The 20089-nt window shown below is 42.2% G+C and overlaps 1 protein-coding gene across 3 annotated transcripts; it reads right to left on the bottom strand.

The window, feature by feature from the left end:
- Positions 1-633: 633 nt before the first annotated feature.
- On the bottom strand, positions 634-19674 carry LOC121545501 (acetyl-coenzyme A synthetase, cytoplasmic). Of its 3 annotated transcripts, XM_041856070.2 has the most exons (19): positions 19380-19674; positions 18701-18860; positions 18143-18338; positions 13308-13503; positions 12685-12757; positions 12128-12203; positions 11782-11893; positions 11318-11365; positions 8811-8948; positions 8504-8674; positions 6258-6391; positions 3834-3966; positions 3091-3147; positions 2885-2965; positions 2574-2682; positions 2313-2381; positions 1842-2018; positions 1610-1684; positions 634-1442 (listed from the first exon to the last, which is right to left on the bottom strand). In XM_041856070.2, the coding sequence occupies exons 2-19, from the start codon at positions 18825-18827 to the stop codon at positions 1315-1317; spliced, it is 2100 nt and encodes a 699-aa protein (XP_041712004.1). In that variant the 5' UTR covers positions 18828-18860; positions 19380-19674; the 3' UTR covers positions 634-1314. The 3 variants fall into 3 exon arrangements, with proteins under 3 accessions (XP_041712004.1, XP_041712003.1, XP_041712005.1); XM_041856069.2 differs by having other exon boundaries at positions 18701-19674; XM_041856071.2 differs by lacking the exon at positions 11318-11365 and having other exon boundaries at positions 18701-19674.
- Between the last annotated feature and the right edge of the window lie 415 nt (positions 19675-20089).

Below are 20089 nucleotides of genomic sequence, written 5' to 3'. Positions count from 1 at the left end.
TGGAAATGTAGGAAAGGTGAAGAAGAAGAACTGCAAAGGTGTGAGATGAGAGAGACGCAGCTGAAGGAATTTAACGATTACAGCGCTCCAACATGCAATGGAAAACATTTTAAACGTTTTACAACAGAAAATGTAAAGTCCAAGTAGTCTCTCCCTGTTGGCTTGTTTTCTACCTTTTGGTGCGTAGTGAATACAACCCAGGTTTATATCCCAAAATAATAAAAACAGATCACAGGAAGCAGTCAGTCCATTTACTGTTATTGCATGTCGCTTTGATACAAAGGGGCAACAAAAAGATAAAACTGCAAAACGTAAAAACACATGACGCAATACAGACAAATGCTTTCAAAACAAAATAGCTTCAGGTTTGTTGTTGTTTTTACACAATGTTGGCACAATGATAGTTTCACCATGAAATATATATATTTTTTAAACACTAGAATAAATCTAAACAGGTCTTGCATTTTATGTTTGGTCCCACTTTAAAACAAACAACTTGTAAAGGATACACAGTGTACAAAATATTAGAAACACCTGCTCTTTCCATGACAGACTGACCAGGTGAAAGCTGCTGGGTTTTTCACACTCAACAGTTTCCAGTGTGTCAAGAATGGCCCACCAACCAAAGGACATCCAGCCAACTGTGGGAAGCATTGGAGTCAACATGGGCCAGCATCCCTGTGGAACGTTTGCGACACCTTGTAGAGTTTCTGCCACGACGAATTGAGGGCAAAGGGGGTGGGGGGGTGCAACTCAATATTAGGAAGGTGTTCTTAATGTTTAGTACACTCAATGTATAAGCAAAGCCATACCATATATAAAGGGTAATGTAATATTTCTTCAAAGTGGGACCTTGGATTTATTTCTAGTACAATCATCCCAGTCTAAACAGAGGAAAGGGGAGTTCAGCTCAGTTCTGCTAGCAAACAAGCCCCCTGCACCTCTAGAAGACAGACAGGGAGTCAAAAATGCATCTCTACTTAAAACATTTCAAGCGCGCAGACAAACATGCATAGCGATCCTTGTCAAACTCCAATGAGTTTGGACAAAAGTCTACATAGTTTAAATGGAGAATTTAAAAAAAACTTTTGAATCTAATAGTACATCAACTGTATTTTATAAGAGGGGAGAAATGAACTCCTGACAAACTAGAGGGATTTTGTTGTGTTTCTTTAAACCCAGTGTTGGCCTGAGTCCCACAGTGAAGGCTCTACAGTTACATTTATACATCTCATTCTGCAAATCCTCCTCTTCCTTCCTGCTTTGCCTCGGTAAGAGTGTCAGGGCTCTCTGGCCTCCTCTGTAGTTGTGATCTCACACTGCACCACAGCAGCGGTTCTGGAAGAGCAGATCGATGACAGAGGAGTCGGCTAGCGTGGACACGTCGCCCAGGTCTCGCTCGTTACGGGCGATCTTACGTAGCACACGCCGCATGATCTTACCTGTGTACACAGAGGGGAAGTAAAGTCAAGTCAGTCACTAATGAAGTTACAAGCTCTCATTCAGAACACCTTTCAAATCAAGCCATAGTGGAAAACATTACATGTGTTCACCATGTTCGTACAGAATAAAATCATAACCAACAATCATAACCAAGCTACACTCTCACCTGATCTGGTCTTGGGAAGGCCTGGGGCATTCTGTATAAAGTCTGGAGTGGCAATGGCACCAATCTTCTCTCGCACTGTCAAAGCAGATAAACAGCATTAGTCATCAGCTCCAATACAGAAACCTATTGTCAGTCTGTGGGATGCATGCAGACAATGTAGAACAATCCCCTTTATCATGTTCAGTGACAGTACTGTAGTTGGCTTTACACACACAAACATAAACACACGTACCTTGTTTCTTGAGCTCGGCCTCCAGGGTGTAGCTGAAGCGGACTCCGTCAGTAAGCGTTACAAAGCAGTAGAGACTCTCCCCTTTGACAGGGTGCGGCCTGCTAACTACCGCTGCCTCAACCACCGCCTCGTGCTCCACCAGGGCTGACTCCACCTCCGCCGTGCTCAGCAGGTGACCTGATGTACACACAACCCACAGGATTATCATATAGAACAACAGTCCACTGATCTCTACTGTAAATCATAAGTTAGAGAAAGTTATCTTACATGCATCACTAGAAGACTACCTTTGTCTAATATTTCACAACAGCAGACTGAGTGATATCTTCCTCAGCTCAAGATAAACTAACACCGGTTAGAGCACTATACTGGCAGTAGTGTAGATGGCAGGACAAGAGACCTGACAGTACAGACCACTCCAACACAATGTACATCACATTTCACAGAGCTCCAGCTGATAGAAGTGCTCACCTGAGACATTCAACATGTCATCTATCCTCCCTGTGATCCAGTAATACCCGTCCTTATCTCTACGGCAACCTGGGGGGGAAAACAGCAATACATGAATGCGGTTTCTATGCCAACTACAGAGGGTCTTGATTTAGTATACACAAAACAAAAACAAAAACAAACTGTCCATGACACAACGAGACTCAATGTGTGCGGTATTGTATAAAACGTCAGTCATTAATGGTGCTCAGGACTGTGTTAGCCATGTTAGACTCATCTTACCATCACCAGTGACATAGTATCCTGGGAACTGCTCGAAGTAGGTGGTCTCAAACCTCTGGTGGTTCCCATACACAGTCCTCATGACTCCAGGCCAGGGCTGTTTGAACACCTGAAGAGGGGGATAAGAAGCAAGGATGTCCAAAGTCAAACAAGCAGTGAAGATCCAATTCATCAAATGTAGACAGCCGACGGCATACCGCAGTAAGAGTGAGAATGAATCTAATATATTGGAGTGAGAATGAATCTAATGTTTAGCATTGGGTAGATCTCTACATAAACTTCTGGATAACTAATTGCTCCTGTTGTCTTACCAGGTAACCCTCGCTTGGTCCCTCAAGCTCCTCCCCAGACTCATTCAAAATGGCAGGGACAACGCCAAAGAAAGGAAACGTCTGGTGGAGAAAGGGGGAAAGACCGGAAGGCAATTTAGACCAACTTATCCCACATGATGACAGGGAGGGAGCATCTTAGTGAACAGGAATGGAGCAGTTGATACTGTCAATATAACAACACTTACAGCAGAGCCAGGCTTCATGGGCGTGGCAGCAGGTAGAGGAGTCAACACGTGGCCACCCTGAGACAGAAGCCAATAGGAAGAGAGAGATTCAGTCAGACCAGACAGTGCAAGACATTTCAGTTTTTACAGTTACAGAAACAAACTCATCCATGTCTTTAACGTATTAAATCCAGACACTGTGTGACCGAAGGTAAACACCCCATTCCGCACCCACCGGAAGGATCTTACCGAGAGCTAAAGAACCAAATCACATTCTGTGCTTTTTTGATCAACATGATAATGTAGCCTACAGAACAGCTGAAACAAAAAGCCCAGTGATTTGAACCAACACTCAAAAAATATATGTATTTGGTAGGCCAATTTAGGATGTAGGCTACTTCTGTCTGTTGTAACTAAGGATATTGCAATAGCACACAGACTGCCTGTCTGTGCCGTGCTTATGTTTGTAATAGCCTACTGTTACAACACACAATGAAGTTTGTTGTACAATCGATCAAGTCTTTTGTCCACATGTTGAAGTTGGCAGGCTACACCAGACAAAGACCGATCATCGCTGCAGGAGACTAAACATGTGCGTAAAATAGAGAGTCCTGCACATGCACAGAAGCTTCGGTTAGTTAGCTAAATCGGGAAGAGGAGTCCAGACAATTCAGCCACTCCGTTCAATAAAATCTATTCAGTAACATTACATTTTGATGTGTGTGTTAATCTAAATGAATTAAAAATAATAATGAAATACTGACGGTCTCAGTCTGCCAGAAGGTGTCGACCACGGGGCACCTCTTCTCCCCCACCACGCTGTAGTACCACTGCCACGCCTCCGGGTTGATGGGCTCCCCCACCGTCCCCAGCACCTTCAGAGAATCCCGCTTGTACCTGACACACACACACACAGAGGGCGGAAAAGGGTTAACAGACACACCCCCATAGCCTCAGACAAAGGACGGAACCAAACATGCAGACATTTGCCAACACTTGTGTGTGTATATATATATATATCAGTTTATAAACCGGGTGGTTTGAGCCCTGAATGCTGATTGGCTAAAAGCCGTGGTATATCAGACCGTATACCATGGGTATGACAAAACATACATTTTAATTATAATAAGCCATTTAGCAGACGCTTTTATCCAAAGCGACTTACAGTCATGTGTGCATAAATTTTTACGTATGAGTGGTACCGGAGATTGAACCCACTACCCTGGCGTTACAAGCGCCATGCTCTACCAATTGAGCTACAGAGGACCATACATTGGTAACCAGTTTAGAATAGCAATAAGGCACCTCCGGGGTTTTCGGTATATTGCCAATATACCACGGCTAAGGGCTATATCCAGCCACTCCGCGTTGCGTCGCACATAAGAACAGCCCTTAGCCGTGGTATATTGGCCATATAGCACAGCCCCTTGGGCCTTATTGCTTAAATATACAGAGGTCAAAAACAGGCTTAATACACAGTAGAAGTGCTAACCCCCTAGAGTCGATGTCCACGGCCACACAGAAATCTAATTAGCCTAATAGCCAAAGCTAAAGATGTGTTTTAAGCTAAAGATGTGTTTTTTTGCAAGGGCTGTGTCTCAATCCACTGCATCCGCCGATGTCACCCTTCCTCATCTGCGACGGGAGGTGGCAGAGCTACAGCGGTGTTTGTCAGGATGTCTCCTCTATGGAACGATGACCCCTCTATGGAAAGATGAGACCCTCACGAAAACGATGTGTTCTCCGTTTTGCTCTACGACCCACACAAGAGTCATGGGACTCGTCTGAAGTCGGTACATCCGATCTGCCAACTTCTGTCTGTAGCGTCTGAACCGTTTGGGCTACAGACTAATGTGACCCCTTTGTGGAAAGGTGAATCTCTCATGAACACGTACATTTTTTGCTCTAGGACGCCCACAAGCCTCACAAGACTAGTCTGAAGGTCCCTCAGTACCAGTTAAAAATTAATGGAAGTAAATATGGAGATATCATTGATAGATTAATTTGTATTTTAAGAATAATGACTAAAGGATTTCACCACAAATGCAGTATAAATGTGTGAACGGTGTTAGAGTTAAAAGAAGTTAGAAACTGTTGAGAAAGCATTCCAGGGTGAAGGGGACTAAGAAACGGTTTAAAGGTGGCCGGAGCAAAGAGCCTTTGTGTGTCAAGGGATATAAAAGCTGTATGTATGTTTTTTGGCGCGAGAGCTCTCCATGATTAAAACATACAGATCATTCTTGTTGGTTGCGGACCTTCGTTTAATTCATGATTAAACCAGAGCCTTACACCCTCTGGGAATTATTCAAAGCATTAAGTTTGATTAATTAGAGATAGAAATTCTCGTGACAATCATGTATTTAACTAAACTTCTTATATGTCTCTCAGATATAGGAGAGACACTTCAGAACAAACTTCCTTTTGATATTTTTTGGGACTGTTTATCCATGTATGAAGCTGAAAGTGTTGACAGTGCTGAGTAAAAACGTAAACAAACTCAAAAACAGCAGTATTTGTTGACAGTCTCTCTAGTCATGGTTTTAAAAGTTTAAAAGCAGACACGGTAATCTGAGCCATCCGACTGGCCAGTGGCAGGCCTATAGTGCACTTGATTTGCCCCCCCGGGAATGGCAGCGTTCGTAACTTCAGACATATGAAATGGTTCAAAATGGGAACAAGTCGCCTACCCGGCGCGCAGGGCAGCTGAATCGGGTGCACCTACTGCCAACAGCCCGAGACAAATAGGAACGCAAGGCTTATCGTTGGGTTTTTTACAGAACAGTTTGGCGATCGACTAGGAATGCTTTCGAGATCGACCAGTGACCCTGGCCTTAAGGGGTCCTAAAACTCAAAATCAAATAGCTAAATGATCCTTGGTATGACCATCTTAAAACAATTCCATATGTTAGCTTAGTAGACCCCCCGGCTTAGACTCCAGAGGGTTAAAGGATAATGTAAGTAGATGTCGCACTCAATAGCCCCATCTGTAGATACAGGGACGCTTCTTCTGTACTTTGAAGCCCCATCATACTCAGGCCTGGGTCAAGTTCAATAGGACAGAAATAAATTAAAACAGGGTCAAACAAGGAGGTACTGTCCAATTAGAACTGAGTTTTGTTACAGTGTGCCCTAATGAACACGATCCTGGTGAGAAACAGGCTGAATGAGCAAAGAGTGTGGAGACTCACTTCTGGACGGGCTCGCTCCCATACTTCATGAGGAGGCGGATGGCTGTCGGCGCCGTGTAGAACTTGGTGACTTGGTACTTGTCGACTATCTCCCACATGCGGCTCACGTCAGGGTAGGTGGGCAGACCCTCGAACTGAACACGTATCAGATTCACATCAAAACCGAGTCAGATGGTGTAAACAAAACCTTATGATCATAACCTAACTAAGTCATCATTATCTGTCTGATAAAGAAAATGCTGTCTGAACTACAGGAAGAAATAAAGGTGGAAAATAACATCCCCTTTGATCATCCCCTCCTGTTTACACACATTTGATCAGAATACATTTTTATGAGACGCTTTATGAGATTAGTCAATAAAACCATGACTTGGTTATAAAACAAACATCTTTAACGTTTGTCAAAATGGAATATGGACATTTTAGACCTATTTAAGGTCATACAATACTGTAGTCCTGTTGCACAACATTTCAAAGCATTCTTTCAATATAAGGGGAAATAGCAACGATAAGTTTATCACATTTAAATCATAAAAATTCTCTCCCTCTCTCATACATATACAGTTGAAGTCGGAAGTTTACATACACTTAGGTTGGAGTCATTAAAACTCGTTTTTCAACCACCCCACACATTTCATGTTAACAAACTATAGTTTTGGCAAGTCGGTTAGGACATCTACTTTCTGCATGACACAGGTAGTTTTTCCAACAATTGTTTACAGACAGATTATTTCACTGTATCACAAGTCCAGTATGTCAGAAGTTTACATACACTAAGTTGACTGTGCCTTTAAACAGCTTGGAAAATTCCAGAAAATTATGGCTTTAGAAGCTTCTGATAGGCTAATTGACATCCTTTGAGTCAATTGGAGGTGTACCTGTGGCTGTATTTCAAGGCCTACCTTCAAACTCAGTGCCTCATTGCTTGACATCATGGGAAAATCAAAAGAAATCAGCCAATACCTCAGAAAATAAATTGTAGACCTCCACAAGTCTGGTTCATCCTTGGGAGCAATTTCCAAACGCCTGAAGGTACCACGTTCATCTGTACAAACAATAGTACGCAAGTATAAACACCATGGGACCACGCAGCCATCATACCGCTCAGGAAGGAGAAGCGTTCTGTCTCCTAGAGATTAACGTACTTTGGTGCAAAAAGTGCAAATCAATCCCAGAACAACAGCAAAGGACCTTGTGAAGATGCTGGAGGAAACAGGTACAAAAGTATCTATATCCACAGTAAAACAAGTCCTATATCGACATAACATGAAAGGCCACTCCGCAAGGAAGAAAATACTGCTCCAAAACCGCCATAAAAAAGCCAGACTACAGTTTGCAACTGCGCATGGGGACAAAGATCGTACTTTTTGGAGAAATGTCCTCTGGCCTGATGAAACAAAAATAGAACTGTTTGGCCCTAATGACAATTGTTATGTTTGGAGGATAAAAGGGGACGCTTGCAAGCCGAAGAACACTATCCCACGGGGGTGGCAGCATCATGCTGTGGGGGTGCTTTGCTGCAGGAGGGACTGGTGCACTTCACATAATAGATGGCATCATGAGGAAGGAACATTTTGTGGATATATTGAAGCAACATCTCAAGACATCAGTCAGGAAGTTAAAGCTTGGTCGCAAATGGGTCTTCCAAATGGACAATGACCCCAAGCATACTTCCAAAGTTGTGCCAAAATGGCTTAAGGACAACAAAGTCAAGGTATTGGAGTGGCCATCACAAAGCCCTGACCTCAATCCTATAGAAAATGTGTGGGCAGAACTGAAAAAGCGTGTGCGAGCAAGGAGGCCTACAAACCTGACTCATTGTGGGAAGCTTGTGGAAGGCTACCCGAAACTTTTGACCCAAGTTAAACAATTTAAAGGTAATGCTACCAAATACTAATTGAGTGTATGTAAACTTCTGACCCACTGGGAATGTGAAATAAATAATTCTCTCTACTATTATTCTGACATTTCACATTCTTAAAATAAAGTGGTGATCCTGACCTAAGACAGGGAATTTTTACTAGGATTAAAATGTCAGGAATTGTGAAAAACTGAGTTTAAATGTATTTGGCTAAGGTGTATGTAAACTTCCGACTTCAACTGAGATATATATATATATATATATATATATATATATATATATATATATATATTATGAGAGAGAGTCCAAACAGAATAAGGTGCCATTTCAGACAGCCCTCTTCCTCCCCTAAATTACAATACTAAGCCTGTGGCCGCCCACTCACCAGGACACTGGTGGCCCCATTAGCCAGGGGCCCGTAGGTGATGTAGGAGTGGCCCGTGATCCAGCCGATGTCGGCCGTGCACCAGTACACGTCGTCAGGATGGTAGTCAAACACCAGTTTGAAGGTGGTGGCCACGTAGAGCATATAGCCGCTGATCGTGTGTAGCACACCCTGATTAGAAGACACATGATCACGACAGCAGCATTTATGCGCATGTGAAGACAGAGTGCAATAATCTATCAAACTGAGAGAAGAGAGAAAGGGAGCGAGTTAGAAACAGAAGGCCACTGCTGCATAGCATGTGTACCTTGGGTTTCCCGGTGGAGCCGCTGGTGTAGAGGATGAAGAGGGGATCCTCAGAGTCACACCACTCTGGTTCACACTCTTCAGATACACCACTCATCAGGCTGAGCCAGCACTGATCCACCTCAGGGTTCCACGGCACCTGGCGAAACCACACACACACTCTGGTAAAACCACACAATGACTGACCGGGTGACATGGATCTCTGAATTTTTACAGCCCTTGAGAGAGACCACATCAAGACATTCTGATAACGATCATCGTCAAGAAAGAAAAGTAGGCTAATCTTACTATCTTTGATTCTATTCAGTCAAGTGAAACAACCAAGCCTAATTGATAGCAGTAGGGAGAAAAGTATAAATGCTTTTAATCACTAAAATCAGAAGTGAGAATGTTAGCTCAAATCAAATATGCCGCTCAGATGAGCTAAGACTGACAAAAAACGAGAGAGAGAAAGGTGCGGGGATTTCAAGTCTAAGTGAATCAGCGTTGTATACACTTGAACAGTCTGTGAAACAATGGTGAGCGAAGTTAAATGTTTTAACTTCTAGAGTTGACAATCAAATGAATCTCCTAAAATGCTGCTCTCGGGTGTTAAAGGTCACTATATGGGTGGGGCTAATGAAATACACTGAACAGATGTTCTAAAACTATGGGTAGGGCCCTGCATTTTTTGGCAACTATTTTTTCTGAAATATGCCATGTGCATCACATTGATAGTGCTGTTGATATACACTGATATACACTGGTCAGTTTATTAGATACACCACCCTGTTCACAAAAATGGTTTGCACCTACAGACAATGAGTCAAGTGGTCGTGTCTTGCTATATAAAGCAGGCAGACGGGCATCGAAGCGTTTAGTTACTGTTCGATTGAACGTTATAAAGTGGGCAAAACGAGTGCCCTAAGCGACTGATCGTCGGTGCCAGTATCTCAGAAGTGACCAGCCTCCTGGGTTTGTCACGCATGACAGTGTCTAGGGTTTACAGTTAACGGTATTGGCTGGCGGCAGCGGTGTAATGTGTGGGGAATGTTTTCCTGGCACACATTAGGTCCCTTGATATCAATTGAACGTTTCCATGCCCCAAATAATTCTGGTTGTTCTGGAGGCAAAGGGGGGTCCGCCCCGTTACTAGAGGGGTGTACCTAATAAACTGAGTGTATATTGAGTGGTGCACAATCCCAGTAAGATTTTAAAAAAGACATTATCTGAAGCAGGAAATGAAAGACCCCACTTACAGTATGAGAGATCAATTACATCTACATGGAGAGTCAGGGGTCAATTACCTTATCTGAAACCTTCTAGTCATTGTTCATCCTTCAGTGAGTGTGTTTACATGCACACAAATGCGATTTTTGTGGATATTCAGATTAATATAATGGTTAGATTAAAACATTTACATGCTTTGCAAGAATAATGATTTCCCTAATAATCCTGTTTACATGGACACATCTGAAATCAGGCTACCTGATGGCACTCTGATAAATGCAGAAAATCACCAATCAAAATAAACATTCTACCACAGCAAAAACGTTATTTTTGGGAAGCATATTTGATTCGGAGTTCGGACATGTATGTGAAAACTACTTCTAAAATGCTATTATTCAGTTGTTCCGAACTCACTTCACTCGCGCTAAAGAGGGAGGCTCGCTCGGCTGGTGCTAGCACATGCACAGATCAACTACACCGCTGGTGTTTACATGTCTTAATCATTCGAAAGATTGCTCAGAAAACCAGGTGTTTTAATCGGCATATGGTTACTTCGACTTTACGGCGATTAAGATAAGCAGAGTAAGGCGTTGCATAATTTGCCTACTGCCATAATCAGTTTAATATAGAATTATTAGTGTGCATGTAAACGTATCCAGTGTTGCTTTCAGGTCAATTCAAACAATGGTATTTTATCATTATCTTAAAAGATTCACTATGCAGAAAGTCAGACATTTCCTGGTTGCTAAAATTCTAATAGTTTGCCTAATTTCAGTTTGTGACAAAACAAGCAAGTATTGTGTACAGAATCATTGTACCATCTAAACTGCAGTGAAATATATTTTCCATAACCAAAAATATTGTATTTTCAGCTGTTTGAAAGTAAAACACTCAAAAACTAAACGTAAGAACGGGAAGCATAGAAATAGCGCATATAGAATACATCTACCGCTTCTTAAACTTGCTTTCAATGAGTGACAGATTTATAACACACATTTCTATGTGAATTTAGTCGGGTAGTCCAAAAAGTTACATATTGCAGCTTTAAGCATAGCCAAAAGTAAAGCCAGGTCGAGATCAGGTAAGGGACCCGTGACCAGTGACAGGTGTGAGCTGACAGACCACAGAGACACTCAGACAGAGAGACCCTCTAAAGACAGCAGTTCGGGTGTTACTATGTGTGTGTAACAGGATCCACCCCCAGGGTTAGGCTACCGCTGAGAAGTAGATCAGACAGAGGTGTTAAGAAGAAAAGGAAAAGAAATGGAGCGAATTCAAGCTCAGGGAAATCTGAAATACCTGAGGGACGGGACGGATTTTCTTTACTCTGTCTTTCTGTTTCTCCTGCTAGAAGGGGTTAATGGAAACGGTTAGACCTATTTGAACAAACATCAAAAAGGGGTGGCTTCATGTCATTTGAACCATGACATTGAGACAACACCAAGGAGAAAAAGGCAAACGTGTTGACTGTTTCTGGAGATACGTGAAAAACATAGTACAGAGTTAACATTAAAGGGATAATAAGGCATTTATGAATTATACAGTAGCAAATGTTAAAGGTGAGAGACCTTCCCTATGAACACAGGGGTCGTATTCATTAGGCACCAACCGGAAAAAACTGACTAAAACAGGGAGGGACTAGGTGAACTTGTCCAATAAACACCCATTTTTATTTTCAAAACGTTTTTCTATGGTATGTTCTAATGAATAGAACCCTGTGGAGACAGTGGGGCGTGAGGGAGAGCTTCAGCTGCTGGTCTCACCTGCAGGTCAGGGCAGGGCCGCTTGGCAGGGGGAGACTGGGAGCCGAGAGGAATGGCCTCCACCTCCTTGGACAGGTGTTTAAGCATGATACACCTCTGTACTAGGAAACTCCTGACAGACAGAGACGAGAGTGGGGGAGTGTGAAACAGTAGAGGAAGAGAGAAAGTAAAAGAAAGGACAGAGTCGTGATTCACATGCCCCTCTCCAAATAAACATACAGATATCTATTGGCAAGGATGTGTTGTAAATATCAAGACAAACCAGTGTCATCTCTTCAGGAATGTCAAACAGAGAGTAGAATTGTGTATACGCGACTAGCTAGTCAGATAGAAAGTGTGTCCTTACTTGTCCTTGCATTTCTGCAGCGCGTCGTCAGCGATCACCTTCAGGTTGATGAGCTTATCTCCTCTGTAGAAGCCATCTGAGAGAGGGGGGCATGATGGGGTGGGGGAGTTCAAAGAGTGCACACTGATCAATGAAGGAGAGAAAGGCAGGGCAGTGATTGATAGACAGGATGTCAAACGAATCATCTTAAATGCATGTCTGGGTTCTAGTCTAATTGAACAGCATCCAACGGGTGTCGCTAATGTGCAACGTTTTTAATTCACTTAATTCCCCTGGTAACAGTCTTTAGCCATAGACCAAAATTGCCCATGACCACACCCGTCACTCACAATGGGTCCCCATCTAAAGAGGTTATGGCAGTTTTCCGATAAGCGTCACTCCAAATCCAAAGCCGTACAGTGATGCAGTAGGCCTGTACAGTGGGCTGGCCTCACTATGATGAGTATAAAACCAGGCTAATTAACACTGTGGATTAGGGGGTCAGGGGATAATCTGTGGCAATGTAATCCAATCTAATAAGAGTTTCATTATTACTGCAGTTTAGTTCGCAGTCTCACCGGCCGTGATCAGCAATGAGCACTGGGAGTCCAGGATCCTCTCGCACAGCGACTCTGCCGAAAAGCCAGCAAACTGGAGAGTACACACACAGAAATACACACATCAAATACACTGTGCATTGTGTGCGAATGCACTCTAAAGTGTTTGCCTATTCTGTTTGCCTTGTAGGGTGTCGGTAGACAAATTTGTTCTTTCGAAATCTGTATGAGTAAAAGCTGGCAAAATGGGTATGCAGCCACTTTACCTACTAATTCAAAAAAGGTGGCTGAAGTGCACTTTAATGACATAAGACTGTATAAAATCAGGCTGGTATGATGTGCCTATAGGCTTTAAGGTTGTCACGATACTAGTAGGAAGTAAGGAAGAAAAGGAAACAAAAACATGAAGCAGACTTCATTTGAGCAAAACAGTCCTAATGTTGGAAAACACAGCCTCATGTTGTCACCCAGAGTCACACTTGTTTATTTTGCAAGCTATAGCACACAATACTTGACAAAGTAGGATTTTAAAGGATCATAAAGTCATCGTTTTCTTTTTTGCCACGGAAGATACTAGTATCTTGACAACACTAAAAACAGGCCTAATCCAGACATAGTTGAGGTGTAGATTGTTAGCTACTCACCACGATTGAGTGCACGGCCCCGATGCGGACACAGGCCAGCATGGCCACCACCAGCTCCACAACCATGGGCATGTAGATGGACACGCGGTCGCCCTTCTTCACCCCCTGGGACTTGAGCACGTTGGCAAACTGGCAAACCTGCTGGAGCAGCTCTCTGTATGTCACCGTCATCTCATCGCCAGGCTCGTTCCCTTCCCTGTAAGGGGGCCAACAACATAGATATAATACAGAGTTATATCATGTTTCTAGAAACACCGTTTCCCTGACTAAGTTGGCCGTAATTTTAGTCACGTTGCCAATGTCTATTGTAGTGTTCTATTTAATTATATGACTTAACACAGTGTTTACTAAATGGACAGGAGTCAGAAAGTATTCATACCCCTTTACATTTTCCACATTTGGTTGTGTTACAGGCTGTATCTAAAATTGATTACAATTTGGATTGTGTCACTGATCTACACACGATCCCCTTAATGTCAAAGTGGAAATTTGTTAGAACATTTTAGAAATTAATTGTAAAAAATGTAAAAGCTGAAATTTCTTGAGTCAATAAGTATTCAACCCATTTGTTATGCAAGCCTAAATAAGTTCAGGAGTAAAAACGTGCTTAACAAATTCCATAAGTTGCATGGACTCATTCCATGTTCAATAATAATAATAATAATAATATAATATGCCATTTAGCAGACGCTTTTATCCAAAGCGACTTACAGTCATGCGTGCATAATAGTGGTTAACATGATTTTTGAATAACTACCCCATCTCTGTACCCCACTTCCAATTATCTGTATGGTCTCTCAATCGAGTAGTGAATTTCAAGCACAGATTCAACCACAAAGAACAGGGAGGTTTTTCAATGCCTCGCAAAGAAGGGCACCGATTGGTAGATGTGTAAAAATAAAAAAGCAGATACTGAATATCCCTTTGAGCAGGTGAAGTCTTTAATTAAACAGGCGTCCTTCCTAATTCAGTTGCCGGAGACGAAGGAAACCGCTCAGGGATTTCACCATGACGCCAATGGTTACAGAGTTTAATGGTTGTGATATAAGAAAAACAGAGGATGGATCAACAACAATGTCATTATTATACAATACTAACCTAAACGACAGAGTGAAAAGGAGGAAGCCTGTACATAATAAAAATATTCCAAAACATGCATCCTGTTCGCAACAAGGCACTTACGTAATACTGCAAACAATGTGACAAAGTTGTTAACTTTTTGTCCTGAATATAAAGCGTCATGTTTAAGGCAAATCCAACAACATCACCGAGTACCACGCTTCATATTTTCAAGCACGGTGGTGGCTGCATCATGTTATGGGTACGCTTGTCATCGGCAAGGTCTAGGGAGTTTATTTTCTTTTGGATAAAAATAAACTAAATACAGCTAAGCACAGGCAAAATCCTAGAGGAAAACCTGGTTCAGTCTGCTTTGCGACAGACACTTGGAGACGAATTCACCTTTCAGCAGGACAATAACCTAAAACACAAGGCCAAATATACACTGGAGTTGCTTACCAAGACGACATTGAATGTTCCTGAGTGGCCTAGTTACAGTTTTCATTTAAAATCTGCTTGAAAATCTATGGCAAGACTTGACAACGGCCGTCTACCAATGATCAACAATCAACTTGACAGAGCTTGAATCATTTTAAATAAGAATAAATGGGCAAATATTGTATAATCCAGGTGTGGAATGCTCATAAGACTTATCCCCAAATGTTCACAGTTGTAATTGCCGACAAAGGTGCTTCTACAAAAGTATTAACTCAGGTGTGTGAATACTTATGTAAATTAGATATCTGTATTTCATTTTAAATAAATTTGCAAACATTTCTACAAACATGTTTTCACTTTGTCATTATGGGGTATTGTGTGTAGATGGGTGAGAAAAAAACCTATTCAATCCATTTTGAATTCAGGCTGTAACAACAAAATGTGGAATAAGTCAAGGGGTATGAATATTTTCTGAAGGCACTGTAGATGTTATCCCCAAAAAATTTGATCTGAAGATAGGTAACAATAAACCCCTGCTTATACTCAGACTCAAAACATTCACTCACACCAACATGCTCACAAAGCTAATATTCAAGGTGGACAAATTCTAGTTAAGTATCTCATGTGCCGACAGTTGAAGTAATAAACAGTGACATTGTGGCTCTCTGCTTTACTCAGCAATGTGCCTTAGCTGTGGAATCGTTTGTCTCTTGGAATCTCGTTTAAAACTAAAAATGCATGACTGGCAAACTAAGGACAAGCTCTTAAGATGGCAGGGTGTGCACTAAAGGTTGAATTTGGGATGGTGTGGTTACTGGGCATGTTTGTTTCTCTGTTAATATTTAAGAGTCGATCGACGCCCGTGCTTCAATCTAAGTATCAGAATACATAAATACCCATCAGAAACCGTCAGTTTAAGCTCTAGAGATATTGCATGGGCTACGTCTCAATCCAACACATCCGCCTATGGCCGCGCTACAGCGGTGTTCGTCAGACCATAAGACATCCTGAATTGGTCTCCTCACGAAAACATATGTAACGTCTGAACGGTTTGGCCTACAAACTATTATGACCACTCTATGGAAAGGGGACTCTCACAAACATGATGGTGTTCTCCGTTTTGCTCTACACCCCCACAAGAGTCACGGGACTCTTCTGAAGGTAACCCATACAAACTAATGTAAGTATGGAGGTAGTTTTGTCCCAACAAAAATAAAGGGTTAAGTATGTGTCCAAAAAAACGACATTATTTTCTGAGCTTTCTTATATCTCCTAGGTATAGGATAGACATTTTTTGACTGTCTTTGCCATTTATGAATGTGTTACTTCAATGCGTTTCTATGGGCTATAGTAGTAAAGGTCAAATTCAATATTATCTCAAATAACTTTAAAATATATATATCCTAAAGGGGTCCCAAAATTCAAAATCAAACAGCTAAATCATCCATATGGTATGACCATCTTGAAACAATTCCATATGTTAGCTTAGTCCCCCCAACAGCTTAGACTTTTAGAGGTTAAAGAACTGTGTCCCTTCTTACACAGTTGGCCCATAACAGGAGCCCATAGACTGCTGAGAAAATTAGAGCAAAGCTCACTGTAACCAAGTTCACCCAATCAGCCCACATTCTGCCCAAGGATAGCAATCACTAAGTGTGTTGCTGCTCTGCCATACCTTCACACTCAAATGAACAAGGTAACTCTGCCCGACAGAAATCAGTGTTGGAGAGAAAATAATGGATTTATCTAATTTGAGGTAGCAAATGCATTTGAGCAAACAGCACAGACTTAGGATAAACTTAATAGCCTTTGGATTAACACACGTGTTCCTCTCCAGTCCAGGCCACACATTGCTTAATAAACAAAACGCAGCCATGTCTAATAGGAAATCTAAAGGAAAGACCGAGCTTGGGGGTCTGGCTGTGAATTTAGATTGTGCAACACAATAGGCCTGCCAGATACTGTATAGAGGGCCACTGTTATCTCGCAACGGTTTATGGGCAAGAGAGCGAGGAGGTTAATACCCATGCAAAGCTCTGCTTTCACACAACATGGATCTCTCACTAGACCGCCCTTGCTCCCTTTTAGATGTATGTTTGTGAGCTGCATTCTGCTCATTAGCAGAAAACTACACCATTGCTGGTAGGTCAAGGTCATCCAAACAGTTTCTCTCCGTATGGTGGTGACAGAGTGTGGTGAAACACACACAGTCCTATAAATAGTCAGCAGAAAAAAACGTAGCACTCACATTCAAGATGTCAAAGTACAGATGACAAACATGCCAACTCTGTTGTGGAGGTTAGCAGATGACAGAAAAAATAACACAGGCCTGCCTACTACCTACACAGAATAAACTAACTATAGTACAAATTTGATCATTTAGGGACAAAACAGCTAAAGTAGCCTAGCCCCAGACAAAAAGCTTGCCTATTACAACATCATCCCAAGACTAAAAAGTAACTTCATAAAGAAAAGGACATTGGACTGAATAAGCTGAGAAGTAGCAGGGCCAAACTAATGGTATGAACAGGCTGACAGTACATTGGAACTGATAGGACAGACATTTCACACTTGAGGAGTCATGAGCACTGGAAGAGACTGCAGAGAGCATGGCCTTTTTCTCTCCCAACTTTAGTAATTGTAATGACTAGCCTGTCGGCAAGGAATACACTTCAAAATTCTACTAGTGAGAAAGAACACCTCCTGTAGTGAGAAGTCAGTTTTCTAAAATCAGTTGAGTTGAGACCACCGAGTAACCCTACGCAGTCCAAGTCAAGTGTAAGCCCAATACTGTTCATCATTAGCCAACAACTGGTAAATGCACGACAATTTGCAAGACAAGACACAAATATACTTGAGACTAGAGCATATCATTGTCAAAACTGCAGCGTACATCGATGTCAACTCCCTGTGGTCTAAATTATCTAGTCTGGTGTGGTGTGGTTAATGGGGTGAGCAAAGAGCATGTGTGTATTGTGTGTCTCAACTTCAAAGCTCTCCTATTCACTCACACCAACAAAACACACAAATAGCTACCACATCCCTAAATAACCCACCCAGCACTAGAAGCCCATCCGTCCTCATAGATTCAGTATTCATTCATGGGGACATATCTGACCTGGGGCTAGCTTTACAGAGGGGGGGAGAGATCTTGAGCACTAGTCATTTCAGACAAGGCCAGAGACAAAGGACTGAGGATCACTGTAGAAGCATTCAGCCTCCTGTCCTAGCATTCCATCCAATTGTTCCAGAGGGGCATCCTCCTCAAGCAGTGAACCATACAATGGCCAACAAGAGAGTGCTTTAACAGCCTCCATAACCCCTTTTGACACACACACCAGTAGAATGCCACTTTGTCCCCTAGCCTCCTCTCATGAACGTTACGGTCCAGGACGTTGTAGCAGATGTTGGTGGTGGCCCCCTCCATGCACTTGATGTAGATCTCCCCCTTCGTCACGTCAAAGTTGTAGTCCATGAACTGGCCTGTGTGCTTCGACTTCCAGTAGAAGTCTTTTGCAATGTCACCCCAGAACTCTGGAATGAGGAAACATAATGAAGAGCCATTATGATGCCCCATGACAGGTGGCTGATAGGGACAATCATTCTCCACCACCAGGAAGCACAGAAATGTCAGGCAGATTAATTTTGTGTGTCACATTTCCTCGACATGCTCAGTTGTTGGAAAGCTTCAGAATAAGATTTTTCCAAATGTCTAAGCAAGATGAGTAGAGTTACATGCACACTAGCATAGAAATTTGAAAGACATGCTGGCAAAATCTATACACTTGGGTCTGAAGTAAAACAAGACCTACTACTGGCATAAGTTAAAGGTGTTTGTTCATGCAATACTTTTATTTCCACAAGGCTTTGATAAGTGTATTTGTAGATAAACCTACCATCTGAATGTTCAATAGACTTCAGGTAGAGTTCTTTGTACTTCTCAAAGTTGGGTACATGAGCATCCTTCTTCAAGTCTCCTCCTGCATGAAATACGTCCTCCTTCGGTGCTTTGTCTGGAATCATTTTGCCCTCGAGTCAGCTGGCTAGCTATCTATCCTAAATTTCGAAATACGGGACAAAAGATGGCAAAGCTGCGAATACTGGTATTTAGGGTAAATTGTGCTATTTGCTCGTGTCCACTGCAGCTCAAACTACTACGTACAATGCAAACAAGCCTCCAGTGAGTCACGCTCTCATTGCATGGTCTTGCACAAAAACAATCGTACAGCTGGCATAGTTAATTATGACTTCCTTGTTTGAGGATGCTTCTTTAGCCTCCTAGCTACTTTAGAAGTCGACTAACTCGAGTAATGCATAAGAAAGCAATACAGTAACTGAGATTTTAAAAAATGACAGCTAGCTAACTGTCAAACTTAGTAGCTAACGTTAGCTGGTTGCAAATTCAAGCAATATTTCCAGGCAGTGGAACCCAAAGAAACGAGATAGCAGCTAGCTAACGTTAGCGACATCAGCTATCCAACTCGTTAGAAACTACTTTAAAATATAAGCCACGTTGACTATTCAAAATGTTTAAATGTAACTGCGTTTTCAGTTAGCTAGCTAACTTAGACCTACCGCTGGCTAGAGTTCAAATCCTTGTCATTTCTATCTAACGTTAGCTAACTATAAGGAAGTAGCAAACGAGATAGACTTGAGCGCGAGACGAGGCCGTTCTGTTTGATGGTAGGTTAGACACCACTTGACTTGATAGCGCCTTCTTCCATTCAAATTAAGCAACATGAAATGTTTATCTGCAAAAGTATCCGTTTTTCCCCGAAGTGCAGGTGGTCTGCCCTTCGTCCAAATGCTCTTTCGAAGGCAGGGACAACGCGAAGGATAAGCGCATGAGGAATGAAGGTAAACTGAACTCCGTTTGGCCCTCAAATGGGCTAAGCGGTAGCCAATCATATTTGAGGAGAGCGATGACGATATCAGCAAAGAGTTTTTAAAGATATCTCTACTTCATCCAAAGCCAAATGGTATTTCTATTGATAAACCTTCCTCTCATCAGGTGTGTGTGTGCGTATGTGTGCCAAATCAAATTGTATTTGTCACATGCTTCGTAAACAACAGGTGTAGACTAACAGTGAAATGCTTACTTATTGGCCCTTCCCAACAATGCCATGTGTATGTGTGCATCTGCAGTGTCTTGTGTTAATGAGGTCATACAGAGGATGGCACTGGAGATGACCTTCGAGTGGACTTAGGGCTCTCAGTTGTCACCACTGTGTGTGTGGCAGACACTCAATGAAACTGTGGTGCCAATTAAAACAATTTAATAATAA

This window comes from Coregonus clupeaformis, chromosome 30, assembly GCF_020615455.1.
Source record: "Coregonus clupeaformis isolate EN_2021a chromosome 30, ASM2061545v1, whole genome shotgun sequence".
Lineage (NCBI taxonomy): Eukaryota > Metazoa > Chordata > Actinopteri > Salmoniformes > Salmonidae > Coregonus > Coregonus clupeaformis.
The sequence above is the reverse complement of the archived record's forward strand: the minus strand, read 5'-3'. Positions and strand labels throughout refer to the sequence as shown.

Bases quoted from the DNA above. Each gene is read 5' to 3' on its own strand.
- LOC121545501 (XM_041856069.2), bottom strand. From the start codon at position 18,827: ATGATTCCAGACAAAGCACCGAAGGAGGACGTATTTCATGCAGGAGGA. The intron at 11,366-11,781 runs GTGAGACCAGCA...AACCCCTTCTAG, and splicing joins GGCCCTGCCCTGACCTGCAG to CAGGAGAAACAGAAAGACAG. The intron at 2,382-2,573 runs GTAAGATGAGTC...TTTCCCCCCCAG, and splicing joins ATACTATGTCACTGGTGATG to GTTGCCGTAGAGATAAGGAC.